The following is an 18,623-nucleotide window of genomic DNA, read 5'->3' as shown; positions in this document are numbered from 1 at the left end:
ATTTATACGAATGAGAAATACAAAACCCTACAGGAAAGTGCGGGAAAGGGAGTCTAAAAAGTTTTAATCCATTCAAGGGAGAAAAAAAAACTTGGACAGTACTATTTTTATGTGGAATATTTTTAATGCTGTTTTTAAAAATGATTCTGAAATAGAGAGTTAATTTAATACCAAGAAGCTAAAATCTTTAAACAAGATGGTCAAGGATCATTTTCTTCATTCCCCTGCTTAGACTGGATTATTCGTGCAATATAATTTCTAGAACTTTATCCCCAAATGGTGCAGTTTCCACTGCTTCCCTTGGAGCCAATTCCATAGCTGAACACATCTGGCTGTCAGGAAGTGTTTCCTGATATTTGGCTTAAATTTTCCTTAGCATCACAGGATGAGCTGGCCCCTTAAGAGGATAAAGGCTCAGCCTCACCTGTGCCAGGTGGACAGAATGAGAATACAAGGGTCATGTGACAGGAACATGTGCCTCTGAGCCAGTCCTGCTGGGACAGAAGGGCAGCCTGTAGTCAGAGAGGGGAGAGATTCCAGGGATGGAGTGACTGGAGCTAGACAACTCTGTTGTTTAGGATTCCAGGGCTGGGATCTCACAGTATTGGGTGAACGTGGGTTTCTCCTATGCTGCCCATTATTAAATATTGTTCCCCGTGTAAGTACTTACCGACTACGATCAAGTCACCCCTTAACCTTCTCTTTGTTAAAATAAACAGATTGAGCTCTTTGAATCTCACACTACAAGGCATGTTTTCTAATCCTTTAACCATTCTTGTGGTTCTCTCTGAACCCTCTTCAGTTTATCCACATCCTTCTTAAACTGTGGGCACCGGAGGTGGACATAGTATCCCAACACCAGTGTCAAATACTGAGGGAAAAAAAACTCTCTACTCCTACTGGAGAGTCCTCTGTTTATGTACCTCAGGATTGCGTTAGCTCTTTAGGCTGCAGCATCACACGATGACCTCATGTTCAACCTGTTGTCCACCATGACCCCAAATCTTTTTCAGAGTCACCGCTTCCCAGGAGAGAGCTCCCCATCCCGTAAGTATGGCCTATATTCTTTGGTTTTAGACGTATACATTTACATTTAGCCTTATTAAAATGCACATTGTTTGCTTGCATCCAGTTTACAAAGCAACCCAGATCACTCTGAATCAGTGACCTGTCCTCTTCATTATTTACCACTCCCTCAAGTTGTGTGTCATCTGCAGATTTCATCAGTTATGGTTTTATGTGATCTTCCAGGTCATAGATAAAAAACGTTAAATAGCATAGAGCCAAGAACTAATCCCTGCACTTTTTGATGCTACATTGAAAAACCTGGCTTAGCTACGAAGATCCCTCCAGGCTGCCAACTGCATGAATTAAAAAAATAACGTTTTGAATTTCTTTCTAACTCTGTGTAAAAAGATTCAAATATATAACAATTCAATAAATGCATTTTGTCAGTTTTTTCCTCTATACCTATATATTGCATCACTTTAAAGAACAAAACCTACTTTTACATCTGTTACAGAACCATTAATGGGAGACAAAACAGTTCTTTGTACTTATGCAGTACTCTTCATTTGAGGTTGATCTCAGAGCACTTCTGAATATTAGGCCACTTCGATTTTGGTGCCTAAACGTAAACACCCAAGTTCAAACAATTTGGTTAAGGTGTCTGCAGTTGGAAACCGAAGAATAGAGGGACCCAAAATTAGAGGCCATTTCTGGAAACTCAGTATTAAGGATCTTGCCAACATTCACATAAGGAGTTTGTGGTAGAACCCATCGGTTCTGACTTCCTGTCCCTCTCTCTAATGAGTAACCCTGCTGGCTGGCCTCTCAAATAAACTCCGTTTTCCTGCCTGACTCACTGTGATGCCACCTGCAAAAGTCCTAACTGCTTTTCTAGAAGAACTGGAAAAGCAGCAAATAGGACACTGAAGGAACAGTGAGAAGGACCCACTGAAACACCCGAACCATAGGCACCTACTCCGTGGGCGCTCCAGGGCTCGAGCACCCACGGGGGAAAAATGGTGGGTGCTGAGCACCCCCAAGCAGCTCCCTTACCAGAACCTCCCCCCAGCACCTCCTGCCCAACAGCAGGCCCCACCGATCAGCACCTTCTCCCCCTCCCTCCCAGCGCCTCATGGCTGCCGCAGATCAGCTGTTTCATAGCGTCAGGAGGTGCTAGAGGGGAAGCGGAAGGAGCGAGGGCACAGCATGCTCAGGGGAGTGGACAGGGCAGGGCAGAGTGGGGGTGGGGCCTTGGAGGAAGGGGTGGAGTGGGGGTGGAGCCTGGGCAGAGCAGATTAGAAACTTGGCGTGTATGACCCAAACTCTTGAAAACCAAGCTGAGAGCCAATTAAAAACTGGTGCAAATGAGTAAGAAAACAAAAACACCAGGTACAATTCTACTACTTGAGGTTTTAATGAGAAATACATTAATCTTTGGCACTGAAAGATGTATCTGGTGCAGTTTCCTCCCACAGGACAAAGCCCAACGCTCTTGGGTATTCAACATCCTTCTGTTCCACACATGTACAGAAGTTCCACACCCCCATGCTGATAAATATCTGGCTCTGGGGTGGTTCAAATCCTGATAGGCATCCTCCTTGGTGACCCAGCAGAGGGAGTGAGCCCCAACCTTGGCCGGCTCAGCCACTACAGTGACATACCACTCCGCCTCTTGGAGTCCTTCCGGGCAATCGGGCTGAAGGACTGAATCTCATGGTAAGTATGCCCTGGAAAATGAACAACATGATAATGAATATCAATAGCATATTTAAAATAATACTGTCACATGATTCTAGAGGGTGTTAAAGAGAGCGTAAGCATAAAGGCACATAAGAGCTGGGGGCAAATTTCAGATGTAGGGGGACATCACGTGGAGGCTGAAAGGAGGAGAAAGGATAAAATATAGCTCAGTGTTGGAAAGATGTAGGCAAAAGGTATCTTCAACGTGTGCTTAGAGGCTAGGGGAAGAGGATGGGCATTACTCTACATCGGCAGCATGTGTGTAGGGGGCAGCATATGGGCATGGGGGTGACATCAGGCATACTCAGAAGGTACGTACAGGACAGTGGGAGGGGCTAGGAAGTTCCACACAAGGTACTGACAGACTGACGGCAACCCATAGAAGTTCAACGTCTTACTTCTCCACTCATCCATGGAAAGCTTCTCGTGCTCCAAGGAATCGTCGTAGGACTGCTGGGCCTCCGTCTCCTCCTCAACGTCTCGGAATTGGTCAAAATATGCATGGGCCAGAGCTTCTGTGGCTGTGAGACGCTTTCCCACATCCAGCTGCAGCATCTTGTCGAGCAGGTCCACTGCTGCAGAAGGATGGGAATACTTGGCTAGGTGAGTGAAGCAGTGATATTTAGGATGTCCTGCACATAAAGTCTGTGAGGACCTTGGGGCTCATCCTCCTAGCATCCAAGAATATAATGGGTTTCTAGTGGGCAGAAGTCCCCATCAGTACAGAGGCAGTAAAATAAACAGGCCAAATATCAGCTAGTTTATACCCCAAACTTAAATTTTGTTTGAAAGAATTGAAAGGGGAAGGGATACAAAACACAAAAAGAAGAAATGTTTCACAGTTTCAAGGGTTTTTTCTGTCATTTAAGCTTTCCCCTGCAGTGTTGCGAACCCAAACATAACCTCATGCAAGTTATTGAAAATTAGGGAGGGAAGAGTAAAACAGAGCTATCTAGCTTCATTGTTGAAACCAAGTGTGCTTCAAGGACATCAATAGTGAGAAGTGACTTTAAGTTTAAAATTCTTTCAGTTCCAATCTGAGTTGTGCAGGGGGGTCAAAAGTATTTTACAAAGCGAATATAAGCCACCCAAATAATCTATAAAGTAATCTATACTAGGCTTGGTAAACAGGAAAGCAGGAAACGCCAAAGGCAGGCTGATTTCCTTCTTGGTTTTACTGCTTTAATGTTTCAGAGTTTGGTAGAATTCTGCTTACCCACACCTATGACCTATGAGGGGAAACAGTTCGTTGTAGGAGGCTTACTTTTTACCATGAATGCGTAAACAAATTTCAGTTACCAACTTTGTATCAAAATGTCCAGATATCTGATACGCAGTTGGGAAGTGATTCATATACTTTCCCTGGTAAAAGGTGGCTGAAGCAGTGTATGCAACTCTCTGTGCCCCTTGCCAGAGATCACGCTGCCTTGGGTCTGGGAAAAGAACAAAGGAAAGAGGCATAACATGGATACCGCCCGGTTTGCTCTAGGCAACTTGATCCTGGAGCTCAGTTGTGGCCAAGGTACATTCCACTGGCCAACTGGGGCCCAGAGAGTTCTACACTGTGATCAGTTCCTGGCCTTGTTCCATAGGAAGGTGTGGGAAACTGCATTCTCCAGGCTCCATTACATAATGTCTCTCTTCGGACAAGAAGCCATGCCGCTTGGCTTACGAGGGAGCATCACATGCTGTGAGCTGTACATGAATGATGAGTGCAGGTGCCATCTGCTCCATTTTAAGCAAATTAGGTGTGACCCTCAAGCTCCTGACTTAAGGCAAATGTGGCCTTCAGTTCAGTAAATCTAATGACGCCAGCCATGATCTAATGACCTCTGGATTCTGGGAAACCAAAGTGAACTGGGTTTGTATAGGATTGTCTTCCTTTCGCTGGTGTGTCTCCATCCTGTCCTCATAAGTGTGTGTAAGACCAGAAGTTTCCATCTCAATTTGCTCATAGAACTAGGTTCCTTTGACTGCAGGAAAAAGTGAGCTTGGAAGAGGTGCCACAGAAGTCTCCAGATGGACTAACATTCTGCACTTAGGTCAGTCCCATTCTCCTCACCACCACAGCACTATGGGGCTGAGAGATATTTATGACTAAGGCTGGGTTCGCAGTCATGGCAAAAAATTCACAAGTTTGGGAAAAAGTGCCAAAAGTCCTGGATCTTATTTTAAGGGCAGGGGAAGGGAGAGAGCAAAGAAGAGCAAGTAATTGCTATTTTAATGTCAATAATAATTGTTTTTCCATGTAATTGTAAGTATCTTCAGCCCCTGTGGAAAGGGCTGGCCAGCAAGAGAAACATCATTAGCCCCTGAAGGGGAGGTAGCAAGAAGTCAGGGAGGAAAAGTCCTGGAGTCCATGAACAGTGTGACCATCTGCCTTATAATGGACTGGAAGTGGCGTGGGAGAAATACTGAAGAGGACTTACCCAGAGGATTGGCTTTGGAGAAAAGCCGGGATAAATCCATTTTGGGAATCTTGGGAAGGGACTGGATATACTTCTTAGCCTGAAAGAGAGAGAGGAATGCACAGAATACAAACTTGCTGCAGTCAGACAAAGGGGACTGTAGAAAAGTCCATCAGGTCCATGCCTAGATGAGCAGGATAGTAGTAAAATATCCAAGACTCCACATTTCTATGCGCCTCTTTCATGTGAGGAACTGTTTTGGTTTTTTTACAAATAAGAGAGCCCTACAACACCCCTGTGAGGTACAAAAATATCCCAATCTTACAGAGGGCTCAACTGGGTTACAGAGAGGTGGAATGATCTGCCCGAGGTCACACAATGAGTCGCCAGCTGCCTCTGGCCCAGAACCAAGGAGTCCTGACTCAACTCCTACGTTCTCCATCCACCCCCTTGAAAGGAATACTTTGCCTCACTGGTAAATAGGACTTTCTTTTAAAGTCAAATGCTTTGGAGGTGCCACTGGCAGGGATAGATGCCAAGGCCAATGCCTTGGCAGGATGATTTATGTTACTAAAAACCACACGCATGCACATGTCAAAGACAATGTAAAAATAACTTATTTTCATGGGGTTTCCACAGCAATGCATTCAGAAGTACAGCCCTAGGCACAGTGTTTTCCTTACCGCTTTGTCCTCCAGTTTCTGCACAAACTCCTCTCCTGGGAGTCCAGTTACTTTCAAGATCTGGGTCAGCTGATCTAGATCTGGCAGGCTGAGTTAAAGGTTATTTAGGGCCAAATCTTGGACCTAGCCAACAGCCCAAGTAGGCTGGCTGTGTGGCTAGGAAGGTCTGTGAGGATTGAGGAGAATGAATCTTTACTCCAAATGGCTCCGGGACTCCTAATGCAGAGTCAGAGCTGCAATAGCTCCCAGCTGCTGTGACCTCCCTATGCAGGCTTTGGTGGCTGGATGTGTGCATCCGCAGGGCCTGCTCCAGCCCCCTTCTGCCATGGCGTGCAAGCAGCCCTCACAGAGCTGTGTTCTGCAATGGGCTTGGGGTCCTGCACAGGTAACCTCTGCTCCTCCCCACAGCACAGAACACCACTGACTGGTCAGGGCAGCATGCATGCAAGAGGACACGGGGTAGAATTTACCTCAGTGTACCAAGTTGACACCCTCCTCCCCCAGTATCCCCACCCTCTCATGCCTGTGTAAACGCTCCTTTCAGGCACAGCTAGAGGGCTTCTGGGCCATCCCAGAGGAGTTTGCCCCAATTTGAAAGGATACAATCTTTTCCTTTAAACAGGGTTTTCCCAGTCAGCATTTCTGCCATGATACAACCAACAGACCAGATGTCCACTGCGCGGGAAGAAACCGAGAGGAGCGTGAGAAAAGAACAAGGCCGGCAGAGGGAGGAGAAACAGTTCAGGGGTCTTGTCCTGCTTTGGGGACCTACAGTAATGTCTGCGGAGTTATTTAGTCATTGGCGTGGTTTTGCTCCCACCTTCAATCCCCTTCTCCCACCAGCTGTAGTTTCTGGGTTACTACAACCTTGGGTTTCAGCTTTCCCAATGGTGACAGCTTTGGGTGGAGCTGTCTCCTGATGTTTGATTAGCCAGGAGCCTCATAACTGCTGCTGGAGATAAGGTGCGTTTTGTTCCTCCTCTACTTAACTGCCAAAAGAGGAGGATTGTGTGTGATCCACACTAACCCTCCTGAGGGGATCGCAGTGGTGATCTCCAGAGAGCCACAGCTGAAGGGATTTAACTCACCGGTCTGGTTGTAATGCATCCAGTTCAGAATGACTTCTGGTGCTCTGTACCAACGCGTCACAACATAGCCAGTCATCTCAGCATCTGCGTGTCTCGCCAAGCCAAAGTCCAAGATCTACAGATCAACGGAGGAGGGAGATGGTGAGGGAAGGAAAAGAGAGATCCTGCAAGCAAAAGAAAACCTGTTTCCATGAGGAAATGAAGAAGTGGATCCCATCAGAGAGCTATAGGCTCACCGCTACACCAGAGCCACCCCAGCCAATGGTTCGAATGGGTTTGTCTTAATTGCACTGTAAATTACAGCCAGGCTGCAAAACCAGTTGTAGCCTGCAGCCCCACAGACGGAATCTGTAGTGTGTGACTGATAGGATCACCACCTTCCTGAAACATATGTTCTTATTTTTCACAGGACTGTTCTGCGTCCTTTAAGCCAAGCCATTCTCCAACCCCACCTCTCCTCCGAAAACGTCCTGTGGCTACCAGTATTCCTCCAGCAGGAGCTGGAAATGCTTTGGCCTGACCTTTAGCATAGACAGGGCCAAATCATTTTTAACAATCCCCGGCAAAGCAGGCCCTTCCTTCCACCGGGGCTCTAACAAGCCTTTTCTACCAGGAGTTGAAAATGGCTGTGTCTACAATAGGTCCTCAGCTCTAGCCGATGGGAGCGCAGGGGAACCGTGGCTGCCCTCAGTTATCATCCTTGGGTTATTTTTCAAATAGAGATGTGGCCCTAGCGTGTTGAGTCTCTGTAAGGTATCGCTGTGGACTTCCGAGTGCAGTAGGAACTGCACCCAGTGCCAGGATGTTCGCTCCAGCCGCAGGCCGATTCAGCAAGGTACTGGAGCATGTCCTAACTTCAAGCACATGAATAGTCCCATTGATTCAACAGACACGGTCTTAAATACCTTGCTGAACAGGGGCCTCAGGCTGCAATGGGAACCACACTGGTGCGTTAACATCAGGAGTCACGGACTCAGAGTGGTTCACCAGCCACCTAACACGCTGCATGTTTCGCAAGCCGTGAAGTGGCACCTTCGTTCCTACCTTTAGTTCACAGTCTTCGTTGACAGCCAGATTGCCTGGCTTCAGGTCCTGCAGCAAACGAGAGCAGAGCAATCAGTACACAAAGCGAACTGCAATTCAACAATGTAAATCTCAGCCGAGTCTCAGCTTGGCCTTTGGTGGGTTGTATCATCGCATCCCAAATCCACTCTTGCCACAGCAGTGGAGACAACATGCCTGCTACACAGTTCAGCATCCCAGAGTATTACAAGGACTATTTTCTTTTCTGAAGCATCTTTCATTAATCGGGAAGCATCACAAAATGCTCCATGGCCTGTTGCAAAATACTGCATTGCCCGCAGAGCAAATCCAGGCCAACAGAGGTAGGAAGGGAATGAGGCAGCAAAAGGGAAGAGGGGCTTAGTTTAGGGAGAACTTAAGGCCAAGGCTCTTAGTGAGATGACGTTCAAGGCTATGGGAGAAGCTGTTAACTTTCTGACTGAGTCATGCTTCTCTCAGAGAACAGAAATAAAAGCAGAGTAATAGTGCACATGAACTTACCCGGTGAATGATTCCAGCAGAATGAATGTACTGCAATGAAAAGGGAAGCCACAGTGTGATCACCAGCAAGCAGATCTTTCACTTCCCCATAGGAGAAACACATGTTAGCAACAGATCCTGTCTACTGAGACCAAAGCAACCCGCATTCTTCTTCTGCAAAATCCTCGCTCCCAACTCTGTGACTCTACAGCCCAGGTCACAAATAGGAAGACAAAATTGCTGCAAGAAACCCAAGAAGCCTCAAACTTATCTAGTGAGCAGGTATGGGCTCATTGTAAGAAGGAATGCAATCACTAAATTGCATGATTTGTGGTTATTTTGCCTGTCAAATCATATAGGAAGGAAACAGAGTCTATTGGTTCTAGTCTAACCTCTCCACAGGCTCACGACGCGATTTTGGGCAAGTCATTTAACCTCTTTGTGCATTGGTTTCCCCCATCTGGGTTTCACAGTGATCTGGGGAAAGAGGCATTGTGGAGTTTAAGTCCCTAATGCTCGTAAAGCACTGTGAGAATTGTAGCTGGAGGGCAGTCTAGTGTGAAGTATTGTCAATCATTAGTTCTACAGTTCAGAGTTCAGATTGTTATAAGGGGTTGTCTTTTACCTTTCCACTTTGTCATAGTCAGTTTAAAAATGGACATTCTTGGCTCATAATAACTGAGGAAATTGTGTTCCATGTGTTTTCTCTAAAAGCAGATGGAATGAGGGAACCAACAGATGCTCCACTTGCTAAAAGCCTCTTGCCACCATCGATAGTTTTGCTAACGAATCTTGGGCTGTGGTGAGTTGAATAGAGCAAGCCAACTGCCTCCCTAGCAAGAAATTGCATGACCTATGATGGATTGAATTGGTTAAGTCACCTGCTGACCAATATGAAAAACCAAAGCCACCTCTGATACCTCAAAAGTATAAGCTTTCAGTGAAAGTGGGTCAGGAATTTTTCTATTAGCCCTTTTTTGGAGTCAGCAAATAATAATTTGTCAAAACAAAATCTTTCTGCGGGAGCATATCAGTTGCAATGAAACTTCTGTCAGCAAAAGTTTCTCAGGATGGGAAACCAGAGAGAGACACCTACCCCAGAAGAGCCAACAGCCCAGTGGTTACAGCTGCCCTAACACTGGGCTATTGGCTAGTCTGGGTGGGGAGCTCTCTCTCTGGTTTTTCCATCAAAAATTTTGAAACATCTCAGTTTCATCCCATTGCAGACCAGGAAAACACTTGAAATCTCAAAGTTTCATGGGACGGGATAACCGTTTCCTGCCCAACTGTACTTCCGATTGACGTGTGGTAGATCCAGATTAGTTCACAAGGAAAAATGACTTTTCAATGGATAAGTGTGGAGACATGAATTGTATTATAAGGATGATGATCCTACAGGTTAGTCTGTCCATGATTTAAGGGTCCACTCAGGGATAATACAGAGCGAAGACTACTCCTAAGGCAGACTTGGTGATTCAATCAGAAACCAGTTCTTGCTTTTGGCTATTCCAGACCCACCTACCTTCAAACCTTTCAGCATTTGGTAGACCAGGTACTGGATCTTTTCATCACTGAACTCATGTCCCATGATCTTTTGTAAATCTGTCCGCATGTACGGCATCACCAGGTAGCTAAAAGGCAGTAAGATAAGTCCCTGAGTCTAGGAGAAAAACACAGGGAGCCATGCTAGCCTTGTTCTCACTATGAAGATCAGATCAGTTGCAGCAAGCCTTAATGTGTCTCTGGGTTACCAAGACAACCAGTGAGGAAGTTAAAGTCGCTACCTGCTCTGAAAATTGTTATTTCTACTCTCCTGAATTTGGAAAATCTGTCCTCCGCATTGTACGCATTGCAAGATACCGAATATGAGAGAGAGAGAGAGAGAGAGAGAGCACGCGCTGTTCATTGCTTTAAAGTCTTCGATCATCAGCGATGGGCAAATCAGGTGTCTGAAATATCTTATGGAGTTTTAAAGGGGATTTTTCAAAACTGCTGTCTCAGGTCCCAGACTTATTCCCACAGTGCCTCAACCCTGGCTGGTCCAGCTTCACCATCCAAGCTGAAGGCAATGCCCAGCCTCTCCCGGGACAAAAAAAGAAAAAAAAGACATCAACATAAAAGGTGAAAAAAAATAGATATTTAAAATTCTATCAGTCTAGGATCTGACAAATAATTTGTTATTGTTCCTGTGCCCTCACTATACCATCATGCCATATAAATCACTACGCTAATATGTATCGTTCGATCTTAGGAATGTCTAATGTGCCCATCACCATTATATCTAGGTACCAGTTTCTGATATTTACCTTATATAAATCAATACATCTGATCCATGCTCCCAGAATATGGGGTGTATGAGCTGCTTGCTTATATTTTTCTCAGGGATTTTAGCAACTGGAACTGATCTGTGCTTCTGACCTTCCTAATAGAATTTTATTTAGGGATCTCTGACTTTAGATTGGCCCCTTTTCAAATCAACTCATGGGATTGCTTCTCAGCATGACAGACTTCCTTCTTCAAGTGCTAAATCTGCAACTGTCCTGGGCAACGACTGAACCTATAGCAAAAGCAAAACACTTGGTAAAAAGCCCCACAAAAAACTTACAAGTCCTGGAATCCATTGAAGGAGGTGGCTGAGGTGAAGACATCAAGCAACCCAATGACCTACAGGATAAGTGGGTAAATGTAAGACTGGAAAGTACACACCCTGGAAGAGCGGTATTCTCTGTAACAGCTTGCAACTCAAGAGTCACGGGTCAATGACACTAGGATTCCACGTGAGGGATTTAGCCTTAAAGCCCGTTGACAAGAGTCTATTTCCTCTCTTACAAACAGACTGAACATTTGTCTGTGCTCCAAGTCCAACTTCACTCTTGGAGCAATGGCAGGGTGGCAGCAACAAAGAACCCCTGGAACTGGGAACTGAACATGGAAACTGAATTCTCCTCTACACGCCAAAGAGGGTGGGGTCCTCTACATCAGGCTGGGTGTCCATGGGCTACTCCTTAGGGCATTCTGTGCCCAAAAAAATTAAGTTCTGTGTTAAAACAATAAAAATTCTGCACACACTATTTTAAAATTCTGCAGATTTTGTCAAATAAATGTGGAGTTTCCAGCATGGCACTGGGGAGCACAGACCACTGGCTGCACAGAGGTGGGAGATCACTGTGCAGCTCCCCCTCCCACCAAGACATGGACTCAGCGGTGAAGCTGTACCCAACCCTGACAGTGCAAGGACCCGGCCTGCCCCAGAAACACTGCAGTGCCCTGCCCCTCCATGCCAGGTGCACCAGGTGTAGACAGGCAGGCTCAGCAATGCAGGATCCAAGTGGAGGGGCTTATTGTTGGGGGATCCAGGTGTGGTTTGAGAGGGTTCTGTGTTGGGTAATCTGAGTGCAGGCAGCTCAGTGCGGGATCCAGGTGTCGGGGGGATCTGGCTGCACAAGGGCTTGTTGGGGGGTTCTGGGTGCAACGGTAATGGGACCCTGCAGGGGGGTCCAGATGAAAGTGGTTGGGGCTCAGTGGGAGGGTCTGGGTGTGGGGGGCTCAGTGGGGGTGCAGCTGGCTGGGGTCCAGGTGCTGGGGGAGTGGGGCTCATCAGAGGGGGTTTGAGTGCAGGGGTGAGGCTCGGCAGGAGGGTCTGGGTGTGAGGGGGTCTGGATGCACGGGGATTGGACAGATGGGGGAACAGTTCCCTGTACATGGATCCCTCCCCCTGCAGCTGAGGAACAATGGGTGCAAGAAACAGCGGGGGGTGGAGTTTGCACAGCTTTCTGCAACTGGGGGAGAAATCTGAGGATGAGTCTGACCCAGCCCCAGATGCCGTGCAGGGGAAGAGGAAGTCCCGTCCTCCCCAGCCCAGCCAGGACTAGTAGCTGAGCCCGGCGCAAGGTATGAGCCACCAGCCAGGTCTTCCCAGTCCCACTCCCCACCCCACAGTGATTTACCTCTCTACTGGCCCTGGGCACCCGAAACATACTGCTGGGCAGGGTTGCATGACTGCTCTTGTGGCTCCCCCATCAGAAAGTCATTTTTCTGTGGGGGACAAACTCTGGGCATGCACAGTATTCCCCCAGGAGTGATTGGCAGCGAAGCCCACCTTGCAGCAGTTTCAGGAAAAACATCAGGGCTTTTGTCCCTAAAGTCACTATCACTTGATCTTCTGGTAACTCAATGGGAGAAGCTCTGTAGCCCTCTCTCTCTCTCGTGTCCGCATGGAGAGAGGCAGGTACTCACGTTCTCATGTTGCATGTGTTTCAGCAGCATGAGCTCTCTGTACGATCTCTTGGCAAAGATCTCGGACTGGAATGGTCGGCACAGCTTCTTGATGGCCACTTTCTCCCCCGTCTTCTTATCTATGGCTGAACTGTGGCAAACAGATAAAACCAGTTCTGAGTTAAGCAATGAGTTTTCATGGATGATGCAACGTTAATCCAACAAGTGGCCTAAGAGGAAGGGATGCTGGAGTGCGGAGCTGATCAAGGAAAAAGGGCCATTTTCCCTTGATCTTTCCGCAATGTACATGGAAGGAATGCAGTTGGTAGACACTAGCATTGTACTTCAATTTTTTTTCTACTGCATCTCTGGTATAAACACACGGCTACCAAGATTTTAACCAGCTATATCTGCTCTGAGGGAGGTTAGATGACAGGGGGGTTAAAACGCTCATGGTCGATTACAGTAGCACTTCTCCATTGCGCCAGCCAATGAAGATGTACTGGTGCTAGAGAAATGGTGGGTAATGTGAAGACAAATGCTTGGAGGTCAGGGCTAATCCTAATCCTGTACCCACACACTATGTCCTTCCACTGATTCTTTGAGACCCACTTCTCACAGTTCTCTTCTGAGCTAACTGGCCCTTGAGAACCCCGCTGAGTCTCTGCTCTTATGCTCTTTCTGCTCAGGATTTCTGAAATTTGGGGACAGAAGAACGTGGGAGGGGCTTTTTGTGAGAGGGGAGATGGCGATTCACAGAAAGTGAATCTGTATCAGGATGCTGTTATTGCTTGGGAGAGGGTCAGCCCTGGGGGCCATGGATCAGCACTCCCAGTCAGTACTCAGCCCGGGGAAGCTAATGATCCAACCAGCGGACCAAATTCGATGATGAATCCTGGTCACGTGCCACGCTAAGAAGAAGAAGAGTCAGTCCTCCCCTCCCCTCCCCACTGCACTGTGGACCAGTGCAATGGAAGGGCAAGAATCCCTGAACATCCCCGTGTGGAAAGGATATGCTGCTTGAGTTGATTTCCCAGCATGCTGGATCTTTGGAGCTGCAAGTATTTCTGAATAAAACCAGTGCATAGCCTGCAGGGCAGACAAAGAGCATACCAGCCCTAGCCGACGACAAGGTCAAGATGGGGTGTGTGGTTAGAATACAGGACTGGAAGTCAAGAATCCTAGGTTCTATATTCCCAGCTCTGCACTGACTCACAGTGTGATCTTATTATAGGGTGACGAGATGTCCCATTTTATAGGTTTTTTGGGTCTTTTTCTTATATAGGCTCCTATTACCCCACCCCCACCCCCTGTCCTGATTTTTCACACTTGCTGTCTGGTCACACTATCTTATTATTTGTGAGCCATTTAATCTCTGCCTTAGTTTTCTGATCTGTAATATGGGGATAATAGCACTTTTTCAAAAAGCATTTTTTAAAAATCAGAATATGCCGATTCGCCAAAATCCATTTTTTTTCCCTGGTTTGTGAAATTTTTTGACTTTTCATCCTCATTCAGGATGGGAAATTTTTTTGAAATCTGTAATTTTCAGGGGACAGAAAACAGTTTCCCACTCAGCTCTAATAATACCTGCCTACCTCAAACTGCGTGTGTGTGTGTGTGTGAGAGAGTGAATGCAGGTATTTTATTTAACCTCTGGAACAACTTACTTAGGGATGTGGTGGATTCTCTCTCTCATTTGAAGTCTCAAAATCAAGACTTGGATGTCTTTCTAAAATATATGCTTTAACTCAAACACAGCTGATAGGCTTGATGCAGAAATTACCAGGTGGAATTCTCTGGCTTGTGTTATGCAGAAGGTCAGATTAGATGGTCACAGTAATCTCTCAGAGCCTTAAAAAAAATTTTAAAAATCTATGCATTAATTTGATAATGTTTGTAAAGTGTTCTGAACACGAAAGTATTTTGTGCTACACATTTGGTATACAGGTGTTTTTTTTAAGATAGTTAATAGTATTTAGCACTTGAAAATGCTTTTCATGTTCAAAAATATATAAATATTACTATATTAATGCTCACAACAAATCTCTAAGGTAAGGTAGGTATTGTCCCCATTCTATAGATATGAAATTGATGCAAAAAGGACAACAGCAGGAGTCAGTGTCAAAACCAAGATTAGCACTTTGGAGTTCTTAGCTCCTAGCCCCGTGCTGTCAAGAGGGTCCCCTCGTCATAGTTCCTATTTATTTCTCCATATGAAGCAATTCAGTGACACCTCTTCTCTCAAAATCCTGTGGCAGAGTTGCAGAGAAGGCAGGCCCTCTATTTAATCAGCAAAGGGATGGAAAGAAAAGCCATCAACAGCAGCCGTCCAGAGACTGCTATGATTCTTCAGATTCTCCCCAGTGCTTTTCAGGGTGAAAGCATTTGAAGAGGCACCTCCATAATGAACTGCATCACACCTCGCTGAGCCAGTCAACCCTGGATGGCTGTGAGAGGTTGCCTGTGTTTTACGGCTGACAGCTTCCAGCTGCTGCCTCTTAAAGGGACAGAGAAAGGCAGGGCTTTCCAGCCCAAGCCTTCTTGTTGGGCTGTGCACTTCCCGCCACTTTGCAATTCTTGCTCTCTCAGCTCATTAAACTGGAGAGCTGTAAATCAACGTGTCTTTCCTGCTGTGACTCCTAGTGGTGCAGCGTGACCAAACCCACGTGAATTTCAGCATTATCACATTGCACACTTCATCCCATATCTACTTCCTGTTTGAAACCAGATGGTCCCTTTTCTCTTCTTAGCACCTTTGAAAGGAAAGCGTCACTTCCTACCACCACCCATCCACACACACTTACTGGCTACAGCCCCCGTTCTTGCCCTGGTGACCAGTAGTGGATCTTGGATTTCCAAGGGTGGTCGGAGGGAACCACTATGCAAAATAACTGTTTCTAAACTGCAATAGTTGCATGATAGCTAATGGTTCAGACAAGCAATTTTCCAAGATCCTGGCTGACCTGCAAAGGTAGTCAGACCACCTCTGGATGCATCTGCATCAGAATTACTCAATTACTCAAACCTGATCAAAACTAACTCTCTAGACAGACTTGTGAATCTGCTATAGCAATTATTAAACAAATATTTTATTTTAACAAAGGAATTCGTTTTTCAGGGCCAATTGGGGAAGCTTTTGTAACTTGCTTTATTTGCTTCTATTTTAAGTATCTGTAACAGCATATAGAGCTTTAAAGAAACCCAAATATATGGACTATTGTAGAAAGAAACATCCCAGCGGTTCCCAGCAGGGGACAGCAAATCCTAATTCCACAAGCTTCCACTTGTGCTTCATCCAGATATCAGCACCAAAACCAGCAAGTATTCGTCATCCAGGGAGTTCTGGCACGACCCAGTTTAGTCTAATGGATGTCATTTAGGGCAACCAAGCAGCTGTTTTTTGGGAGTTTCCACATCAGCTGAGCTAGAGACTGGTTTTATTTAAAGCAAGCAGGAAAGGATTTATTTTGTTTGTGTTTTTCTTCTTGCTTTAGGCTTTATAAAGAAGATCCGGAAGGATCATTTCTCACCCTCCTTTTTAATTTTTTTTTTAATCTTTACAAATGTCAAGAATATTAAGTCTGGTTTTCCCTGATTTTGGTGAAGAAGCCTATTAGGAGCACGCACATAGCAAGTGAAGTGGCAGAGATGTTGAATCTTTAACAAAGATGAACATTTTGGAGAAAGAATGTTGGTTATTGAAGTTAAATAGATATGACCCAAAATACTATTTCAAGCCATTAGAGTGAAAACCCCCCTTTCTTTCTGGGACTCGCTTTTGCTTCTTGTGCTGCCATAATTCTACTCTTTCTCCAGGGACCTGCTGTCTTTTAAAGTAGACAAAAATCTATATGTCTAAAATGAAAAACAAGTAGAGAAAACAAATCTTTCCGACCCTGTTTATGCATCAAAAAACAGTTAACCAGGGTGCAAGTCCAATGGTCCCAGGGCTATGTACTAGATATATTATGTGACCCTGGTAATGACAATCAGGCAGGATATTTCCTGCAGAATACCTAGTACAGGGAATAAATCTCTCTCTTGCCTTCGTGTTTTGGTGTATGGACTAGATTCTGATTTCATAAGGATGTAAACTGAGGGTAACTCATTAAAGTCAGTGGAGTTACTCTAGATTTACACACATGCAACCGAGCAGAATCTGACCCCATACATTCATTTTTGTGTGAGCTGCCTTTGCCCAGCTGATTGGATTGAATGACTATACATTGTTTTCCTGTCTGTCGTGTCCCTTCCTAAGCTCAGAATTCGTCATTAAACTGGCAAGAGGTTCCAGTCTGGCTGGGCTGGATTAGTTTAAACCAGGATATTGGTATAGGACCAGCAGCAGAATCCCATCTTCCCTTTGGGGAACAAGAGGCCCCAAAATTGTTTGGGGGGGGGGAAGTAATGTCACCTTGGAAACATTGGTTTTTTCTGCTACCACTAGCTCTGCCTAGTTCCTACCCCTGGGACAGAGCATAGCAGGGGCTGGCTGTCCTGTTCATCAGAGAGAGAGGAAACCAAGGGACTGAACAAATAAAATCATACAGAAGGGATGAGCCTCTAGACTCCATCACCTGGAGGGTGATCGGTACAGCAGCAACCTCTCCCCAAAATGTAGTAATTTAGAGCTAGGAAGGCCCAGCTCTTCAGGCAGTAAACACACACACACAGCAGAACAGCTGCTCAAGCTGAAAGTGACTTAAGGTATGGCGGGCAGGAAACAAACCTTCATCTAACACACAAATTTATTTCACAATGGAGGACAGCTAAGAGGCACCTCTCCTGTTTTCTTCCCGTGAGCCATGCTTTAAATACCCCTACCCCATTCCTTCCTGCCAGGGCCCTTGAAAAAAGAAAGGCCAAGATCTACTCACCAGACAGAGCCATAAGCCCCGGATCCCACTGGATTGAGGGAGGTATATCTTCTGGGCAGCTCCCAGACAGTTTTGTTTACTTCCTGCCTGTAAAAACCTTTGCGCCGGGTTAAACTCATCTTCTTTTGGCCCTGGACTGACTCCTCCAGAGCACAGGGCTAGGGTGAGACTTATGGGGGAAAGAGGTGAAAAGACTCCCCTTGTTCCTGTTTTCAGCTGAGAAAGTAAGTCCTGGACAGTTTCTCTCTCTGTCTTCATTAGCTGTGTGCGTGAAGGAACATGTCCCTCCTCCCTCCACCCCCACACTAGCCCAAGGATGAGGCATCAGGTTTCAATCTAGACACACCTCTGCCTTCACACAGGTGCCTGTGAGGTGGCCCTACCAGAAGCAGGGAACACAGTCCTCCTCTGTCCAAGTAGCTAAGCAGCAAACTCACCTGGGCGAAATGCAGAATTGGAAACTGCTGTTAAAACTAGGGAACACCCTAGACTCTCTGGCTTCCTAGGAAGAGAGAATATGGGCCCACCCTGGTGCACCAATACACATTTTCTTCATTTAAAAATCCCTTAATGCAGTTAAATGGGTCTTGTAAAAATCAAGGAGCTGTACCTTGATAGATCAGGATTGTTTTGAGAGACAGGAAACCTAGAGTCTATTCCCAGCTCTAGCACTAACTCAGTGACCTTGATCAAATCACTTCTATTCCCTTTGGTTTCCCTGTTAGGGTGTGCGGGTGTATATAACGAGGGTAAAACTGACCTACCTCACAGGGTGCTAATGAGGCTCATACTCTATTTGTAAAGTGCTTTTTGAGCCTTAAATGGAAGGAACCATATACAATTTGTATTTGGGAATTCTTGATCACCATAGTGAAGAACTAAGGGTCAGCTCCTCAAAGGTATTTAATCTCCCATCTTCCATTAATTTCAAGCTGACCAGTTTCCACATGCCAATTCCTGTAGGGAGGGGAGCAGGTTCAGATCTCATTCACGCTGGGGCTGCCTGTAGAGAGGGAGAGTTTTGAACTAATAATATTGAAGATAATAGGGCAGCTGATT

At 45.9% G+C, this 18,623-nt stretch overlaps 1 protein-coding gene across 1 annotated transcript; it reads right to left on the bottom strand.

Annotated features, from left to right (window-relative positions):
• Positions 1 to 2,413: 2,413 nt before the first annotated feature.
• On the bottom strand, positions 2,414 to 17,849 carry MAPK13 (mitogen-activated protein kinase 13). The gene is made up of 12 exons (XM_074936495.1): positions 17,565 to 17,849; positions 12,706 to 12,835; positions 11,075 to 11,133; positions 9,992 to 10,100; positions 8,491 to 8,520; positions 7,972 to 8,019; positions 6,928 to 7,042; positions 6,443 to 6,514; positions 5,840 to 5,919; positions 5,178 to 5,256; positions 3,147 to 3,323; positions 2,414 to 2,735 (listed from the first exon to the last, which is right to left on the bottom strand). The coding sequence occupies exons 1-12, from the start codon at positions 17,681 to 17,683 to the stop codon at positions 2,656 to 2,658; spliced, it is 1,098 nt and encodes a 365-aa protein (XP_074792596.1). The 5' UTR covers positions 17,684 to 17,849; the 3' UTR covers positions 2,414 to 2,655.
• Positions 17,850 to 18,623: the final 774 nt, after the last annotated feature.

The sequence above is a fragment of the Natator depressus genome, chromosome 21 (assembly GCF_965152275.1).
Source record: "Natator depressus isolate rNatDep1 chromosome 21, rNatDep2.hap1, whole genome shotgun sequence".
In the NCBI taxonomy this organism is placed as follows: Eukaryota; Metazoa; Chordata; order Testudines; family Cheloniidae; genus Natator; species Natator depressus.
This window is presented reverse-complemented; position numbering and strand designations above follow the sequence as displayed.

Coding starts and splice junctions, on each gene's coding strand:
- MAPK13 (XM_074936495.1), bottom strand. CDS start 17,683: ATGAGTTTAACCCGGCGCAAAGGTTTTTACAGGCAGGAAGTAAACAAA. Junction 11,134..12,705: donor AACACATGCAACATGAGAAC/GTGAGTACCTGC, acceptor CTTATCCTGTAG/GTCATTGGGTTGCTTGATGT. Junction 2,736..3,146: donor TTCCATGGATGAGTGGAGAA/GTAAGACGTTGA, acceptor TTCATTTTCCAG/GGCATACTTACCATGAGATT.